Consider the following 20,730-nt stretch of genomic DNA (forward strand, 5'->3'; position numbering starts at 1 on the left):
AGTTGGGCTGATCAAACCTTTTCATTTCACCGTTATTATGTTTTCAAGTGATGTCTTAAAACAGCCAAAACCTAAACACAGAAAACTCACTCTGAATCTGTCATCGATTAGTCAGACTGGCTGTGGTGGCTCCGAGGCTACCTCCGAGGCTACCTCCGAGGCTACCTCCGAGGCTACCTCCGAGGCTACCTCCGAGGCTACCAACGAGGCTACCTCCGAGGCTACCAACGAGGCTACCAACGAGGCTACCAACGAGGCTACCAACGAGGCTACCTCCGTAGCCTGTGTGCGTGCTCACGTTTGTTTGTTCTGCTGTTTGAACCTTGTAACTCTGCTTGTAACAACTCTGTTTACTCCTCTGTTTCATCGGGTTTCTTCTATTGTGACAAGCATTTAAAATTTGTCTTGTAAATTATATTTTAATTTCTTAATATCTTTATTTTCAATGCTTTTTGAATGTTTAATGTATTTGCCTGCTAGTACAATACGTGCTACATAAGTAAACCTGCATTGGTTCATGAAACAGATTCAGTCTCTGGACAATTGTGAAGATAATTATGAAACAAACATATTTCCCAACGAATTATAAACTCAGTGTCCCATCAGCAAATTAGCTAACATTGTCTGTAGGTTTGCTGCTGACGACTCTTTTCTTGAATGAAACGGTGAACAAACCTGAAAAGAAAAACTGGCCCAGTGAAGAAAAAGTTGTTCATCTTGTTAAATGAGCTGATAATAAACGTGTTAAAATTTGAGCTAGAAGTTGTTTTTATGGACACTGAAATGTTGCTAAATAAAACCTTTGATTTTCACCACCTCTCGTCTTGTTCGTCTTGTTTGGTCTATATATATAGATATATATATACATATATATATATATATACAATCTGTGGTGGTTGATAGTTGTTGGTGAGAGAAGCAGATGTTCGACTCAACCAGATGTAGAAACTCAGCCCTGAACAGAAAGAGCTCATGTGCACCCTGAATATCAGCACACAGAGGACCAGTAACCTTCATGGAGCTGTTTGTCTGATGGCTGACACCACTGAATCCACACTGGGACAGTTCTTGAGTCTATGTTTGAGTTTGACCTGGTGATGAGGTGTAACAAGGTCACCAGGACATGTCTTCCTCTGGGGAATGTGAACGTATGCAGCACTTTTCATCGGTACAACCGTACCACTCATTACCAAAGTGAACACTGGACGGAGGTCAGCGTGTCAGCTAAATCAACTCTCTTTCTCCGGGGAGGACGAATGTTTCCTTTTTCAATCACAGACAAAACATGAACCAAAGAACAGCAGTGACAACATCAGATATCTGTTTGTTATTTCACTGTCTGCCATCAGGACATTATTCTGCTTTCTTGTGGTTATGTGTCTCATGTTTTGTAATCAGCTTGGTTGATAATGGAATAAACAAATGGACTTTTACGGTAGAATAAACTCAACCTTTAATGTTTCATGTTCTGTTCTGTCAAACTAACAAACACAAACTCTCCTACAGCCCAGCAGTTAATGTCCGTCCTCTTGAGTGAGTTTAATCTGTGAAACCTACCCTGGGGGGGGGGGACCCAGTGACCCCTCACCCTGCAGGTGAACCAGGTCACCAGGTGTGTGTGTGTGTGCGTGCGTGCGTGCATGTGTGTGTCTGTGTGTGTCTGTGTGTGTGTGTGTGTGTGTGTGTGTGTGTGTGTGTGTGTGTGTGTGCGTGCGTGCATGTGTGTGTCTGTGTGTCTGTGTGTGTGTGTGTGTGTGTGTGTGTGTGTGTGTGTCGTGTGTGTGTGTGTGTGTGTGTGTGTGTGTGTGTCTGTGTGTGTGTGTGTGTGTGTGTGTGTGTGTGTGTGTGTGCTGTGTGTGCGTGTGCGTGTGTGTGTGTGTGTGTGTGTTTCTCTGCATCAGTCATCCTGCTGTAATCAGAGATTAGGTGTCAGTGAGGTCACAGCGGTCCTGCGGGAGTCGACGACCTCCTCACCGGTCAAGGTCAACTCTGTGACCTTTTACTCGTGTTGACTTACACACACGTGTGTCATGTGATTTTTAGTCACTAGAAACCAAGAGACCAAGTACAAAGGAAGGTTTTCAGTGGTAATCAAAGATATAAGGGGCGATGAGGTTCGATTCCACGAAGTGACACTATTTTTCATGAATGTTTGTTTGTTTCCAAACCCCGACTGTGTGCTCATTTCATAACCCAACCATGTTTGTTTGTTTGTTTGTTTGTTTGTTTCCCTGTAAATCACATGGCGGAAAACGTGTAACTTTCACTCCTTACAGCGCAAAGCATGTCTATATCTGCTGTAGTGGACCGGCGTGTCTATTTCACGCTTTGCTGTGATCCTGGGTCGGTCTGTCGGGCTGAACTTAATCTACATCTTAACAATGACATTGTCAACAGGATGATTAGTATGCTAATACCTACTAATTAGCACATGAAAACATATATAAAAACAAAGTACATCTAGGGCTGATGGAAATGTTATTATTTATTGCAGGTATTTGATCATAAAGTGAAGTATTGGACAAAATGAAATTCTGTCCTGATGGTGGCAAAAGATGAAGTTATTTATCCTGAAGGGGGAAAACATGCGTTTATCAAATTTGTGCAGTCGTTAGGGGGATCCCAAAAGTTGCCCCGTTTCATCACCTGACCTCCGACCTCCCATAAATGTTGATAGCAAATGATGTGCCAATCAATACAGAAGATGTTGAGGTGTTTCACGGGATGAAGGTTTGAGAGGTCCCCAAAGTCCAAAGGATTCATCCTCCCGGCACCATGAACGTCTGGACAAACTTTCAAGCTAATCCATCTGATCGCAGTCAAGATTTTTCACTAAAAGCCAAAATGTCCACCTCATGGTGGCACAATAGGAAAAGTCAGGGGATTATCAAAGTCAATAGGATATACTGTATCCTCCCGGGACCATGAATGTTAATACAAACCCTCATGACAATCCAGCCCATAGTTGTTGAGATATTATCAGTTTGGACCAAAGTAGTGAGTCATCGACTGCCACTGTTAAATTAGAGTAAAAAAATGTACCACTGAGGAATATTCCTACCAGTTTTTCCTCAGAATTACTTTCCCACAAAGTTTGTCACACATACATTTGTCTATATTTGTGTGTGTGTGCTGGAGGTTGCTGTATTGCTTGCTGACTTATTTTTCATCTTTTTTCTACTCAAATCAGGTTCAAGAGTTGAAACATCTTTGCTATGACTTGTTTTCTTCCTTGACTTTCACTTTCACTCTCTTGCTGCCTTGCATTTCGTATTGTGCAGACTGTGAGATCTTTTCCAGGAGCAGACAGTCTCTCATCGCCACCGGGGAGTCGTCCACTCAGTAAAACCATCTCCTGACTTGAGTCTCCTTCTGCACAGCTTTCAATGTGTGCAAATATTCCGTCTGCACCGAGACCAGTGCTGCTCTTAGTGTGCACATTTTGACAAGAGACCACATTTGTTATTGTGTGCATGCAGGGATGTTTGTGTGCACGCTGTAGCTGTTTTGGTAAATGTATGTGAGAGAGAAACTGCCAATGAGAGTTGTTGTGTGCATGTGAATGGAGCGTGGTATCCTCCTCCTGAATGCAGAGCGCATCCAGAGCATCTCATTGCTATTCATGTGAATGAGTCTCCTGGAATCAAACAGCAGCCAAAGCATATTTGCACAGAGTTAAGATGCACGCTCTGCTGGAAGAGAAACGTACCAGAGTTTCCTCCAAAAGGAAATCTGTCTCACTCCATCGAGTTGCCAAATGTTGACGGCGTAACTGTTGAAAAATGTCACGAGCTTGTCACCATCTTTAAAACGCGATTTGAGCACATAATGTTTCATTCGTCGTTCCACCAACTTCTCTATTTTAAAGTTGAGCTGCAGAACTGATTAAGAACATCAATATTTCAAAGTACAACAAGTCTCTGTCAGATGATTTATGTAAACCTCTCAAGTCTGTTCGAGTCATTTGAAGAAACGCTAGTCAAGGATTTTATGAGAATAATAAAGTAAAAGTGTTGGGCACTTCTAGAGAAAATGAAATTACATTGATTTCATTTCATTTTGATGATGTTGTAAGTTTTCAGTGTCTTTTTGTTGTCTTTTCTGTGAGCAGCTATGGAAAGCTACGAATGCAAACAACCTGATATCTTCCTGATTTATTCTCAGCACAGCAGAAAATCACAACCACACATCCTGTTTTGTGTTTTGTAACATTTCACATATGAGAAACATAACTGACATGTAATGTGTTTATGTGGGTATTTAAAGTCACTGCTGCATCACAGATTATTACTGCAGAACTTACCTAACATATCTGATTATTGTTATTCTACTGGCACAAGATTGGAGGTTGTGTGCGTTATGTGTGATCACTATTTTAAAAAAGTGTTTTGTTTTTTCAGAATCAGAATCAGAAAGCCTTTATTATGATTGTAAGCTCTGCAATTAGGAGTGCTACTCTTCTACTGCATGGAACAGGACAAACGGTAAACAGTCTTTAAAATAAACAAATATATTATGAAAATATGAGTGTCAGCATAAAATGTTGCATTGCAGAGAATTTAATATTGATATTGCACGAGTCCATAAAGTGTGAGAAGAGTAGCAGTGCGAGTGAGTGTTTTTCCCAAGTTTAATCCTCATTAATTATCACTTGATGTCTCTTACATTGTGGTCAGACAAATCAGGAAAGAGTTTTTGTTACGATCATAAGTCTGTTGCATCTTCATATCAGACAGTCAGAGTGTCTTTAGTCACCGTTCCAACTACACACATCACCACAACCAGAAGACAGAATAAAAAAAGATGTCTTCACTGTGAAGATGAATTCACTGTCAAAGTCTAAAACTGAAAGGCAGAGACAGAATATCTCTCAGTGACTGGAACATCAGATCAGTAGTTTCACTGCCACCAGAACATAAACACTTCATTCCCCCCCCTCCCCCTTCCACTCCCCCCCTCCCTCCTCTCATTTCACACTGATCCATATTTTCCTGCATGTTGTAGCAGCTGAGATGAACGAAGGTTTGGATCTCTGACAGGATCATGTAGATTAGAAATGGGTTTGTTTTGATTGAATATTCTCACCAGAGAACAGAATCCTAACTCTTCATCACAGTATCATACAGCTTTCATGCTGCGCAGCTGACTGTGATGATGTTCAAAATCTATACAAAGAGCCAGCTGCACAATTGCACAATTATGATACGTTATCTTTGCTTCATTTAAAATGTTCCTAAGCATCAAGAGGCTCATTCATTTCTCAATCCTCAGCCAAACAACTGCAATATAGAGCTCTATTATCCTGCATATATAAATATACAGCAGGCAGTCAGTGTTATTAAATATGACCTTGTCTCCTGCTGCTGATGCTGCAGCTTCAGCTCAGGTGACACATTCAACAGCACAATAATCCACATGCTGTCCTCACATGAAGGGTTGTTCTTCCATTTGTTTTACATGCTCTATAATGACATATTTCAATGGTGGATGGAGAAGTCTCAGTCCATCACCTCCTCTTCCTCTCGACCTCATGCTGACATCAGTTCACCAGCGAGCTGCACGTGGTTTTATGTTACACAGCGCCCCCCTGTGGTCGCACAATCAGATGGTTAACAACAAACAAAGTTACACTCCATCCTGATAGAAAGGAAGACATCCAACAAGCAGCAGCAACCTCCAAAATACTCATCCTCACAAACTTACACACACACACACACACACACACACACACACACACACACACACACACACACACACACACACACACACACACACACACACACACACATGAGAAAGTGTGTCATTATTTGCTGTGTTTGACTCTGATGGTCAAAAAAACTTTTTTCATGTTTTAGTTTTTCATGTTCCGTGACGACTAAACAGATTCCTGTTTGATGAAGCTCCTTCAGTGTTGCACATTAACGCCTTTAGTTAAGTGTTACAGTCATCTGGTTGGTTTTTGCTGTGAGGAGTGGTTGAAGGAAGCGTGTTCACTCTTTCACCAGCAGAGACCGATGGTTGATGTCAGTCCTTGTTCAGACTGGTCTGGGATCTGTTAGTCTGGCAATGGAAAGAGGATAAGTACTCCTCAGTCATTACAAAGTTGTCTTCTTTAACAGTTGTGTGTTGTTAGCCGACAGCAGGAGTAGGGATACCTGTAGGAGACACCTGATCATGGTCATGGAGGTATGGAGTGCTGTTTACAACCACACAGGTGAAGCTGGCTTCTGCGGGATGGTTAATAGATTCCTCCAAACTGTAGAGCTGCCTCACTGTTACACCACCATGCATTACTCTGTCGACTTCCTCTATCCTCAGTCTGTAGTTTAAAAGACTCTACGTTGATGTGTGAGCAGAGAGGAAGCTGCACATTCCTCTCTTATTTCATCCTCCACCCACAGAGTGGTCTGCAGGAAGCTCAGGAGAAGATGGTGAAGATGGAGAAGATGGTGAAGATGGAGAATATGGTGAAGATGGAGAAGATGGTGAAGATGGAGAAGATGGTGAAGATGGAGAAGATGGAGAAGATGGTGAAGATGGTGAAGATGGAGAAGATGGTGAAGATGGAGAAGATGGAGAAGATGGTGAAGATGGTGAAGATGGTGAAGATGGAGAAGATGGAGAAGATGGTGAAACCAGGCTGAAGATGAGGTGGATGAATGTGACAGCTTTTGGACTGAAAATCAACTTTAATTGAATAAGACAGAAGTCCTTCTAATCACTCCTGAAGACGTCGTTTCTGACATCAAGCATCACCGTGAGGTCGTCAAATGACAGCGCCAAAGATAAGCTGAAAAACGTAGGTGTCATTTTTGATGACTCACTTTCTTTTGAAGATCATGTCAGTCAGCAGATATGTTCCTTTACATTGCAGAACTAAGAAATGTTGTGACCGAGATGGAGATCATTCATGCTTTTATTTCCTCTCTTTTAGATTACTGTAACGCTCTTTTAGCTGTTTAAGTCAGGCTTCTGCAAACCGTCCAAAATGCAGCTGCTCACCTTTTAACTGGTCATTTATCAAACTTTTCAACGTGTTGCACCGAAGCTGTGGACCTCTCTCCCCCTTCAACTACAACTTCTCCTCTCCACCAATGTTTTTAAAAGACAGTTAAAAACATTTTTATCCAGTAAAGCTTTTATTGGCCTGTCGACAGAGCTTCTTTTATTTATTATCTTTTTACTGGCTGATCTCTCCACCAGTGTCCTCGCTTGTTTGTTGTTATTGTGATTTTAACTCTGATTTGAACTGTTGTTGTGATTTTAACAGTGATTTTAACATTTCAAAATCATACTGTTTTATTAATGCGAAGCACTTTATAAATGGATATCTGTGAAAGCTGCTATACAAATAAATTGTACTTACTTACAGCCTGACTCCTCTTTAACTTTTAATATCCTCTTATTGGAGCAATATTTTCTTAATTCCCTCTGAGACAGTAAAAATGTCCAATTAGCCTTTGAAAGTAGTTCTCCCCCCCCCCAAAAAAAAAAAAAAAAAAAAAAATCACTTTTTGTTTCTTCCTAAAAAGGATTTAGCTGATTTCTGTTCAGTTTTCTTGGAGCTGGTAACGAGCAGCCATTAGTGGAAGAAGAGTACCGTCAGGGACTTCCAGATGGGCTTCATCATGGCGGTCGGTACTTGACACAAATAGCTGTGGATAATGGGAAAGCCGGTCACATTCAGAGGAAGCACAGCTGTTTGTGATGAAGGGAGAGGAGGCTGTGATAACAGTCTTCATCAAACAGTCCCTCTGCTGATAGGTTTGACTGACAGCTTGCTCTGAGGAGACCTTCTTCTCTTCAGCAGCTGGCAGATGAGATGCTTCAGCCCAACAACCATATTCACATGCAGGGAAACACACGAGACAGAAAAATACACACTTTGAATTGTAACGCTGAGTTACGATCAGGTTCTGCTGTTTGGCAGTTTCTCAGTAACTTTCCCGTCCATGTGATGTCTTCTTAAACGCTTCATCATATTGGGAGTATTACCAATAACACCAGTAACATGTGCCGCACAGTCAGTGCAACCAGTCGCCGTTTTATCCACCACTTTTTAACATCATCGTCATGGTAACGCTGTCACGCTCCCAGACGGAAGACCGAAACCATGCTGGTGAACGTTTCACTGGGTTGTTGATGCAAAGATGGATCAAAAGATTTAGAGACTGCTCCTGTTGCGTACGAACGGAGCGCAGCACTGAGACGTACTGGGAGCAGAGGAAAACAATATTCCAAGTGTCATCTCTTGATCAACAGCACCTGAGTTCAAAACGTTTCTGTGACCACTGGTACGAGAACATGTGTGATGTCACCACGGACCTGAAACTGGAGCAGAGAAACAGCAGATTTTGGGTCAAACTTTTGAGGAACAGAAAAACTTCAAGACACCTGATTACAGCCAAGTGATTCTGAGCCCAAGCTGTGATTTCCACTCCACAATCATGGCTTCTTTTTTTTTAAAGCACTGTTGCCTCAGGGCTCAAAGGTCACAGAAAACATCAGATTTTGGGTCAAACTCTGGAAAAGGTCAACAGAGACCCTTTAGTCTTCAGAAAGTCTACGGCGATGAAGCGATGAGCCGGGCGAGGTGTTCTGATGACATCACATTTCAAGAGGGGCGGAGCTTCACTGTCCAAGACCGAAGACGGCGCGTCAGGTCAGGGAACACCAGGTGGGAAAACATTTACTGTAAACCACCTGAACTGTGGTGCCATGGCAACAGGCTTCGCCAACGTCACAACACAATCATTGCTCTCAAAATAATGAAAAGTCACCCACTCATCCTGAATATCTCAGTCCAGAAACAGACTGTATTCCTTTGCAAATGTTCATGACATTTACAGCAAAATAACAGCTGAGAGATGATCTGATCCAACCTATAAAACCTGACAGGGATTCTTCAGTTTACTTTCCTCTTTGGGTTCTTTGAACTTGCAGACACTCTCTTACCTCCCCTGCATCTGTATTTCAAAGAAAGCGACATTCAGGAGGAGTCAAAGTTCAAAGTGAACCCAGATGACTGTGGCATTTCCACAAATGTGATGTGACAAATTAAAAGGTTTGATGGGACAGACAGAAGGAAAAGATTTCATGTTCTCTCCAGAAATTAAGTTAAAGTTAAAGAGAAGAGAAACATCTCAGCTGAATGGCTAAAAGATTAATCTTCTGATTCAGAATTCAAGCTGGACCGCATCTTTGTTTCCTCCACGGTTGTCATAGTGACACAGGCTTTTTAAAATGTTTATATTTAAGGTTACCTTGACTCTCTTTTTTGTGAAACTCCTCCTCGCTCTCTCACAGACACAAAAGTATGTCAAGTAGCACACGAGTATTTTAGCCTTCTTTGACTGAAAGACACTTCACAGAGCAAACACACACACACACACACACACACACACACACACACACACACACACACACACACACACACACACACACACAGTCATCGTAAAAGCATCGTGAGGTCTCACATCACAGGGACATTCTAGTTTCCACCTTTTTCTCATCATGGGATGGGTCTGACTTTGAGCTACAAACTTTTGTTGCAATGAGATTTCTGGCTTCAAATACATCGACATGTTTCCAACCTTTCACAAAGCTGCAGTTTTCATCTTTTACAGTATAAGAAATATGTTTAATGTCGGTTTCTTCTGGTCTTGTTTTAAAAAATCCACTGAAACTTTAGTTTTCTAGAGCAGGAACAGGGAGGATCTATGTTGTAAGTGAAGGGCAGGATGAGGAGTTTTTAATCTGTAGACAATAGTGTTAATCATCTGATTTATACTAAGATTTTTAGATTAAAAATAGAAACTGTGACACATTTCTATGGCAATGTGAAATTTCCTAAAAAGAAAATAAATCTGGAAACAGGCATGAAGATTTATGGTAAAATAATTGATGTCCTACTGGTATTCTGGCAGCTGTTCCCTATTTTCCTACTTGGTAACAACATGATTCATATTCAACAACATGCTTTGACTCGACAAATAATTACAAAAACATATTCATCAGAATCAACATTATGACCAAACGCACACAAATTAATCTCAACAGATGACGCATCTGAATTTAATCACAGTGAATATGATGCGGTGCTGCACTCAGTGTCCTGGTCTGTTGAATATATTAACACATACACACACATATACACACGTGTGCACACACACACACACAAGTTTGCATAGCTGTCTTTGCTTTATTCAGACAGGCCTTTGGTCGCCTGGCTCTGATTACAGTCTGGAAACTCTGTTCATATTAACGTTTGCTCAGAGAACGTGAGGGGCAGACCAATCAATTTCCAGTGGGCGTGGCTAAGTGCAATAACTTTGGAGCAGTTCCAACAATGGTAGCAGTGGTGGTGTTTCGATGCCCAACCACTGAAAAATGGTCCTGATGCAGAAGTGTCTTCAGCTGCAATACCACTGAGTGTCACTAGAGGTCGGCTCCAAAAAGCCTCCGGCTCCATAGACTCCCATTCAACTTCTCTCATCAAATCCAAAGTGAATAAAATGTGTCCATCAGTTATCTCGGTGTTGTTAGCTAAAGTCACTCCTTCTTCTTAGTTTTCTGGAGGTCCATCTGAAAATAATCCCTCATTCATTAGAAAAGAAGATTCAAGAAGACCTGTTTTTGGGGGCGTGTCTGTTTGATTGACAGGCCTGCGGTGCAGTCAGGTTACAGCTATCGGTGGGCGGGACGTAGTATCGTCAGGTTTCCGATCAGATCGGTCAGATCCACCTCTGGCTCCTCCCCCAGCTCGTCCAAATATGGTCACTTCCTGCTCCGAACCGCTCCGAACTAGCAAAGATGGTGACGGACAGAATCTGAACTGGAGGATTCATAACGTTCACAAACCAACGATGACATCACTGATGGTTGATGACATCACTGATGGTTGATGCTTGTGAACAGGATGAATACGTTGGTCAATGCTGATTGGCTAATGGCTGCTTCAATAGTTTCAAAATGAACCCAACGTCTGTGCACATTAGGGCACAACAACTGGAAACAATCTCGAACAGAGCGGTCAGATCCAGATGTTCACAGGGAGTTTGGGTCTGATGGTACCAGGCCTGCTGGTCCCGACAAGGTTGATGGTTTTTATGCTACAAATGGTCCAAATGACGTAAAAAAAGAAAAAAAATGCACAAACAGTATAACACATCCCACAAATGACTGCATGAAACAGTTTAGTGACGGTGACTGAACTCTTTCTGCGGTTTATACTGAATGAAAAAACACCTTTTATATTCACAGTGTGTTAAAGATTTATACGCACAGCTTTTCCCTGAAAACATATTTCATTTCTCTGTATTTTTCCTCAAACTTTCCTCTTCTTCAAACAAACCTCTTCTGTGGACTTCTCTGAATCTACACAACCTGACATCTTCTTAAAGCCCAAGCGAGGCCCTGGGAGCACAGTGATGCTAATTTGTTTCTTTGCCCTTTGAAAACCGAATGCTGCTTGAAAAACAAGCTCCCTACAACGAATAAAGTCTGATGCTTAAAGGCTGCAGAGAATAAAGGGAGGGAGAGGAGAGAGGAGGCCTGGCAGCAGAAACAAATAGTGTGAGTGAAGGAAGAGTCGGAGAGAGCCTGACAGCAGATGTGTGGCGAAGACAGAGAAATGAAGAGGAGGAGAGATGCAGGGCAACGTTTGTAGAAGGAAAACAAATTTAAAAAAAATTAAAAACTTTAATCAAACAAAAGCTTCAATTTTACTCAACAAGATGTAAAATGTTTCCACTTCAGATGATAAAGTGGAAATAAAATGCAAATAAACTACAAATAAAGCATGTTACAGATGTTTTTTTTTTATCACCTTTTCACCACCGACTGATGTTGAATAACTTGAAAGAGAAACTCTGCCTCCCATCGGACACATTTGCTGATTCACAGTTAACACAGTTAACTTCCATTAGAGCAGCTGAACAGCACAGTCAGCCATATTCAACAACATATGTCATCAGGCAGAGTGAGCCATATGTTTTGCAGTGTAGATTGTTTGTATTATTGCTGTGAATCAAATTGTTTGCTTTTATATTGATTTTAGCATGGGTTGTTTTTATTTACATTGTGTGGTGTTTTACTTGCATGTTTTCATAACTCTATGATTTTATCAGGTATATTATTGGATACTCTACTCTGAACTAAATGAAGCTGATTGCAATCACTTATCGCCGGCACCTGGAAAAGTTATTTTTGTCTAAAAGGACCAATCATGAGTGCTGGCAGGACCGAAGTGGCCAACATTGTTGCAGGAGGGCAGGATCTCCCCTCCCTCCCAGGTGGACACCAATTACTGGAGACAGTATAAAAGACGGACTGCACAACAAGGGGGACAGAACAGAGAGCAGAGTTGAGGCTATGATTGGTTGCTGTAATAGTTGCTGAAATCTTTGATTAGAGTAGTCACAGTGCGTCGGAGTCTATCCAGCCGACACTGCCATTTACCTATCATTGATTTTTGCCAATGGAGAACAACGGAGAGGAAACGGTCAAACTAATGTGGTGACGAAGGCACTTTTATATTATGTTCTGTTGTAATTTATAAGCACTCAAGCACAATATAATCACGTTACCTGTTCACTAAGCACTTAAAACACAACATAACTCTGTCACTTGTTCACTAAGCACCTAAAAGACCCACAGCTAACATGACAACTTCCAAACCACAAAACGCACTGGAGAGAAAACACATCTGGGCTACAGTATTTGGAGCAAACGACAAACTGAAAGCAAAAAGACAACGGTCAGATCTAAAACCAAAGAAAACCACCACCAAACCTGGAAACACTGGAAACACCGGACCCCCCTGTGCCCCCACAGCTCAACCCAACCACACCCAAACATACAGCGAAATCATCTGAACACCCCAGAGCTGACCAATAAACAGCACCTGCACCAGATCTCAATTTTATTCCATCTACTTCTGTTGACACACCGATTCCGCCAGACCACTGACAAAATTGACAACCTGATCATAAAAAATATTTTGGAACAAATCAACCACCTCCTCCGCGAACAAAGTAAATACGCCTACTCCACCCCCTTCAACGACACCACTAGGCAGATACAGGCCACTCTAAACACCAAGAAGCAGATCTTATCAAATGGACATGACCCACACACTCACTCCCCTGCCACCACTTTCTGCCAGCTACTCCGACATCGTCAACACAAACATGCACAAATACCAATCCTTCAACACAGGCATCAGGAAAAGAGCAAGATGGGAATCATCGTAAAGCCATCACCTCACACCACTCGTAATAGAAAACTTCAAAACTCCCAACAATCACTTTTCAACCAATCACTTTTCACAGCAATAATTCAACCAATCAAGAAATTAAAAAGCACAAACCACAAGCCCAATTCCACAAACTGGTACACATGAGAAACGGCAACATCCTGGTTTTCCCCAAGAACTTCCACTCCCTCAACTCACTACTCACATCCTGGCCCAAAGAAGCATTCAATGGAGCATAATTCACCTGCACACTCGCACGCAAACCCGGATTCACCCCGCCATCTGAACCCCTGATGAAACTACTGGTCATCAAAGGAATACACACAAGCATCACTGAAGCACAGGTTAAAGAAGGACTGGACAAACAAGGTATAAACATCACCAAACTCTACAGAATCACCAGCAGAACCACACAACAACCCATCACCTTCATCAAGATCCTCCTCACCAACAAGCTGCCAGCCTTCTCCACGAAGGCTTCTACATGGATTTCTTCCAATACAGAGTGGAGAAGGCTCAGCCCCCACCAACTGTCAATTTTTTTTACAAATGCCAACATTTCAACCACATATCCACCAACTGCACCAACCCAGTCACATGCCTCAGATGCGGACAGAACCACCACCACAATTCATGCGCTATAGACAAAAAGAAAGCAAAATGTCTCAACTGCAAAGGCGAACACTCTGCCGCATCCAAATCCTGCCCAGCATACATCTCTCACATGACCCCATCAACCAGGGAACCACCAGACCCACAGTCAGAAAGTCCCCCATCACCAACCCCCCAGATCACACCACGACGACACCCACCTCACTCACCTCCGGGATGACCTCAAAAAACTCAACATGGACGACAATAAAATAGAAGACACACTCAAAAGCATAAGGAAACAGACACAACTTGTCTGTACCCCCCCCCCACCAACACATCATCTGTACTAACTCCCAAAATGGATCTCAACCTTCTTCCATATAAACATCAGAGGACTCTGAGGAAGCAAAGACAAACTTATCCACCTGCTCAACAATAAAAACATATCGGTTGCCTCAATAAACGAAACACTTTCAACACAACAGTCAAAGATCAAGATACCCGGTTTCAACATCATCTGAAAAGAAAGACAAACAGGACACGGAGGAGGAGTAGCCATTCTCATAAAAACAACAATAGACTTCACCCCAACAATCAAAAGGAAATGAATACATTGCAATGCAACTGAAAACTAGAAAACATTACCCCATCACAATCACCAGCATCTACTGCCCCCCTGGAATAAAACCCTCGGAAACCCTCATCACAGCTGCCTCCACCCCCAGTCACTCTCTCATCATGGGAGATTTTAATGCAAAACACCCCAACTTTCAATGTAAGAAAACAAATCCAAATGGCACTGTACTCAAACCCATCCTGGAAAACACACCTTTCCATCATCAATACCAACGAACCCACATACATATGCCCGGTCACAGGCAGCACGGACATCCTGGATCTGATCCTCTGCTCCCCCAACCTGGCCCAAAAACTCCATAGATTCTCCACATGACATCACCTCAACAGTGACCAATTACCCCTCACCTCCATCAAAACACCTACCCAGACACTCCCACCTGATCTCATCAAACGCGGCACGGTGGTGCAGTGGTTAGCATTGTCGCCTCACAGCAAAAAGGTTCGGGGTTCGAATCCGGTCCTGGGCCTTTCTGTGCGGAGTTTGTATGTTCTCCCTGTGCTTGTGTGAGTTCTCTCCGGGTTCTCCGGCTTCCTCCCATCACCCAAAAACATGCACCTCAGGTTGGTTGGCGCCGCGGTTGTGGCAGCCTGTTGCAGCATCTCCCCCTCGGGAGGCTGCTGTAGCGAAAGAATTTCCCCTCGGGGATTAATAGAGTACAATAAAATTAAATTTAAAAAAATGCAAAAGGAATCAATGGAGAGAATTCATTCGGTTCAGAGCACCTCACACCAAAACACAGATAAACAGACTTCAAGCCACCATTAAATTACAACTCATCCTCCACAAGCAGAAAACCTGGAACACCTTCTACAGAAAACTGGATCTGTCAGGAGTCCGGTTTTCCTCCGTCTTGCCCCCGATCTCCTCTCCTCCTGTGTCCCCTCAGTCCCCTGTCTGCTTGTTCTGTGTCATGACAGGATCAGGACACTAAATTTAAAATTGATTAATTAAAAAATTAAAACCATAAATGGAGACCCAGCAAGGAATATCACACCACCACTCAAATCCTCTGGCAAAATCATCAACAACAATTTTTTTTTAAAAACACACTCTTCTGAAACCGCCTCAAAAATGTCCACTCATGCCCAAATGATCCAGTTTGACAACACATGGAAACACCTGGTAGACGCAGAAATAGCAAAACATAACACAACAGTTACTAACACAACCAATCCCACACCAGAAAACCACCCACTCACAAAACCAAATACAACTGCACCTGAACAAGATGAAAAACAAAGCACCCGGAGAAGACAGCGTTGACACCATCCTCATCAAACAGGCACCAGTCACCTACCTTCAGCACCTTGGACAGCTCTTCTCCACCTGCCTCACAACCGGACATGTTCCCACACCCTGAAAAACTGCAGGCATCACCTTGATCAACAAAGCAGGAGAAGACCCACACATCGCCACAAGCTACCGCCCCATGAGCCTCCTCAGTCACATCGGAAAACTCTTTGAAAGAATACTCACAGCTCGCCTCACCACTCACACCGAACACATGGGACTCCTGGGAATTCACCAAGCCGGTTTTAGGAAAGGAAAAACCACCACACACAACACCTCAGAAGACATTCATCGAAACTTTAACAAAAAATAAATAACCCTGGCAATATTCTTTGACATTGAAAAAGCAATCGACAAAGTATGGCACAACGGACTCAAATGCAGATTACTGGACACCAACCTCAAACTCCCAAAACCCACCAATCCATCATCTCCAGCCCCAAGCCGGAGTCCCCCAAGGCCCAGTCCTCAGTCCACTCCTCTTCCTTCTGTAAATCGCTGACATCTATTAACCTCCCAAAACCACCGCCAAAGTTTCACAGTTTGCCGACGACCACTGGTCCAGCTCCAAATCCCCAACAATAGCACCCAAGAAACTACAAACATGCATAACAGAAATAAAACCCGGGTGGCTGAATCAGAAGAGCCAGAAGAAACAACCAGACCCTGACTCCCCTCCCAGTGGCAGGCTTTTACCTGGTGTTGAACTCTTTTTAATTGTGTAGTAGGTCCTTTTTTAGCTGGACTTTTAACTCTCTTTAACTTGTTTTTTGAAATTACACTGACTTTTAACCTCTTAATTACACATATTTTATGGGTTTTAGATTCTAAATAAACATTTTTTTTTAACCAGTCTTTTAATTGTTATGTCTTGGTGATCCCTGCTGCTCTCCCCCGATTTTAAAAGAGTTTGTGTTTTTATGGAGACCCAGACTCTTTAAACTAGGTGGCGTTGTCAGGCAACTTTGATCTTCTATTTATCTCATTAAGTTTTTAGTCTGTTTAAATTGTTTAACTTTAAACCCCCTCCCTACTGGGCTGACACATGTTACACGTGTGTAACGTGTCAGCCAGGATTCACTTTGATAATTTGCTAATCAAAGGGAAACAACCAGATAAAGAAGTGAGTTGTTTTCTATAAATTAGAACTTCTTGGTGAGAATAACGAACCACCTCCATCAGAGAACAACTTCACAGCTTCACTAACTGCCCTTTCTCATGTACACATCACATGTGGCAGTCTACTTTTATTGAAAATATCAGCATTATTTGTGACATCTGCATTCAGAGTCATGAAGCATAGACTTCTGTAAGTGATTATTTCGAATGAATCAGAAATATAAGAATATTGCTTTTACTATGACTATTTCTTTTATAAATTATTAACGTTACATGCAGGCATGTAAATGGGTAAATTGACATACAACATCCTGGTTGTATGATAATTAAAATACTATGAAATATAACACCATTAAAATTCCATTCGGTTTGGTTTTAATTACACCATATTAAAGGTCCATATTTTGTATAATTTCTCTTCGCCATTTGGATTTAATTTGCAGTGGACAGTCTGCAGTGGACAGTCCGACAGTCCGCCATGGACAGCCTGCTGTGGACAGTCTGTTGTCCTTCTGTCCCACTGATTTAGTGACTGTGTGTGGGTCTAATCTTTGTCCCCTGGACAGCTAAACAGGAGGTCATCATCATTTCATTTCCCAGCCGTTACCATGACGATCCCCTCTGACACATTTCTGAGACGATTTTAATATTTGGCTGACACGGTGCGTGCCGGGCAGATTGAGATGATGCCGGATGGATTAGCGGTCCTGCGCTGGTTGTGGATTACAGTTTGTGTGTGTGTGTGTGTGTGTGTGTGTGTGTGTGTGTGTGTGTGTGTGTGTGTGTGTGTGTGTGTGTGTGTGTGTGTGTGTGTGTGTGTGTGTGTGTGTGTGTGCGTGTGCATGTGTGTGCGTGTGCGTGTGCGTGTGCGTGTGCGTGTGTGTGTGTGTGTGACCAGAATACATGTGAAACTGTTTTTTAATTTAGCGCTGGTGTTACGCAACAACTTTCAGCTCCCATTTCAAACAAATATGAAACTACACATCCTGAGATTAATCTGATTTCTGTTTTAGAACATTTTCATCAATAAAATCTGATTTTAATGTCGCATGATTACGTAAACATCCTGCAATCTGTTTATCTTTTGTTTCCCATCAACCCGCTCAGTTTCCTCTTTGATAGAAGCAATCTGTGAAATTAAAACTATATAAATACATATTTCTTGAAAGGCGATGACCATAGAAAGCGATGAAGAGTCTGTTTTTGTGGCCCAACACACGATTTCCTCTGAGTTATCTAAACTGAAGCAGGAGGTGGAAAATTGTCCCTTGTTTTGAATCATCGCCCCATTTATGTACCATCATGTCTTCATTGAAATGTTCCAAAACAGCACATTTTAAGAAAAGCAAATATAATTTCTGCCACTCATTTGGATTTAATTTGGCTGCTTTATTCTCAAAATATACGAAGAAATAACTAAGGCATGCTGGGAAATGCTAATGCAGCAACAAAGAGGAGTGTTGAATAAAGACAGAAATATGGATCCGTCAAAGAGTATCCCTGAACACAAACTGTAGTTTAACTCAGAAAATAAACTAAATTACATTTTCTTTTAAAGTCAGAAAGTCTCACTGATGCTTTTTGATAGAAGCCACGAGATGTTGATGTTTCAAACACCTAAATATTCGGTTTTAAACTGTTTCAGTGTTGTGTGGAGGAATCAAGCTCCAACCAGCAGTGATGTCATCAACCATCAGTGATGTCATCATCCATCAGTGATGTCATCGTTGGTTTGTGAACATTATGAATCCTCCAGTTCAGATTCTGTCCGTCACCATCTTTGCTAGTTCGGAGCGGTTTGGAGCAGGAAGTGACCATATTTGGACGAGCTGGGGGAGGAGCCAGCGGTGGATCTGACCGATCTGATTGGAAACCTGACGATACTACGTCCCGCCCACCGATAGCTGTAACCTGACTGCACCGCAGGCCTGTCAATCAAACAGACACGCCCCCAAAAACAGGTCTTCTTGAATCTTCTTTTCTAATGAATGAGGGATTATTTTCAGATGGACCTCCAGAAAACTAAGAAGAAGGAGTGACTTTAGCTAACAACACCGAGATAACTGATGGACACATTTTATTCACTTTGGATTTGATGAGAGAAGTTGAATGGGAGTCTATGGAGCCGGAGGCTTTCTGGAGCCGACCTCTAGTGGCACTCGCTGGTATTGCAGCTGAAGACACTTCTGGATCATTTGGCCTCATTTTTCAGACCCGGAAGCTACGAACACTTTTACATCCAGTCTGTATGAAGAATTATTGTGTCATGCTGTCAGAAAAACCTTCATCAGAGTCTGGTGATGTGGATTTAGATACAACAAACCAAGCTTATCCTAACATCTGAGCTCACTGTGGCTGCTTCTCTTGGATCATCCATCATACAAACAGTGAGTCTCTCTAATGCCACACAGTCAGCGGGACTCATCATATTCACCATAAATGTTCCTACACACTTTTAGGATAGAGACTGGTGTATACAGCAACTAATGACTAATCAATCAACCATTCAGTCCACATAATGATGACAAATGCCCATCATCTGTCTGAGCCACATTAGAAAAAAGATATTTACAGAAAATGAACTAATCATTTTAGCATTTAACCAATGTTCAACTTAACACAAACAGTCCTACAGAGTCATGCCCGGAAGTACAGGACAGGTGCAGTGTGTGCGTGTGTTGGTTTGTGTGTGTGTGTGTGTGTGTGTGTGTGTGTGTGTGTGTGTGTGTGTGTGTGTGTGTGTGTGTGTGTGTGTGTGTGTGTGTGTGTGTGTGTGTGTGTGTGTGTGTGTGTGTGTGTTTGTGGCACACTGGCCCAAATACGAGCAGCATTTGAGTCTCGGCCACGTCGTGCCAGTGACCGCTGGCTCCACATTCAACACTACTTGGAGCTGAAATCACTGCGGTGTCTGTCTGATGACAAACACTAGTAAAGTCAAAGTACTTTTGGTAGGAAAAATCTCTGTCACAACATCGATAGAGACGAATCAGGAGAGAAACACCCCATAAAGTCAAAGAAACTCTCATATTTAAGTACCTTTACAGTGATTCTGCATTAATCCACAGACATATTGTCACTATGAAACGGTGTGTGTGCAGAGGGAAGAGCTTAAAACCTGAACCTGCAGGGATCACTGGTAATGAAGTGCTTACAGCATAGCAACTGTCAATCCTACTGATGAACAAAGCCTCAGCCTCCTGTTGCCATAGAGCATTTATAAAGGAGACAAGCCTGTACCTTTCCAGACTGAAGGAATAAAAGTCAGTGTTCATTTGAGATCAGATTTTAAAGCATCCTTACCTCCAACAGAGGAGCGGTGCCCTTGTCCGGAAGTGTGCATCCCAGTAATTCAGCCAGGAACTTTGCCATATAGAGGTGAGGAGTGTTCTCCTGAAATATCCCTGAAACGAACAATGTGAATCAACAGGAGGGTCCTCTTCTGTCTGCCTCGTCAACTTATCTGTGGCGTTCACGGACCCTGCGCACATCACTCTTTTTCTCAGCCCCAATGATGCGCAGATCTACCGCCGGATGAACAGAAACACTCCACTGGATGTGGAGATTACAGCCGTCAGTGTCGCCTCCTTAATCCTCTGACGGTGAGTTGTCTCAGCATCAGCAGCTCGCTGTGTGGAGGGGGTGAGGGAGGGACAACAGGACACAGGGTGGTTTTCATCGACCGCTCTTCCTCCATCGCAGATGAACTGGAGGGTGAAACCTGCAGCTGGACTCACTTTAGCTTGTTCAACGTGACTGAAATCTGTGATGTGTTATTCCCACACTGAAGATGGATACCAATATTTGTAGATTCATTATCGGAAAAGCTCCAGAC

General features: G+C 42.5%; 1 protein-coding gene across 1 annotated transcript in view; it reads right to left on the bottom strand.

Annotated features, from left to right (window-relative positions):
• rasgef1ba (RasGEF domain family, member 1Ba) overlaps window positions 1–20,463 on the bottom strand; it is a 117,230-nt gene extending 96,767 nt beyond the window's left edge. The window contains exon 1 of the mRNA XM_069718785.1: window positions 20,199–20,463. Within this exon, the coding sequence (XP_069574886.1) occupies window positions 20,199–20,267 (69 nt within the window). The 5' untranslated portion in view covers window positions 20,268–20,463. The remainder of the gene's footprint in view (window positions 1–20,198) is intronic.
• Window positions 20,464–20,730: the final 267 nt, after the last annotated feature.

Source organism: Brachyistius frenatus, unplaced genomic scaffold (assembly GCF_029030835.1).
Source record: "Brachyistius frenatus isolate BFR_SWC_R1_liver_20210118 unplaced genomic scaffold, ASM2903083v1 Contig_199, whole genome shotgun sequence".
Taxonomy (NCBI): Eukaryota; Metazoa; Chordata; class Actinopteri; family Embiotocidae; genus Brachyistius; species Brachyistius frenatus.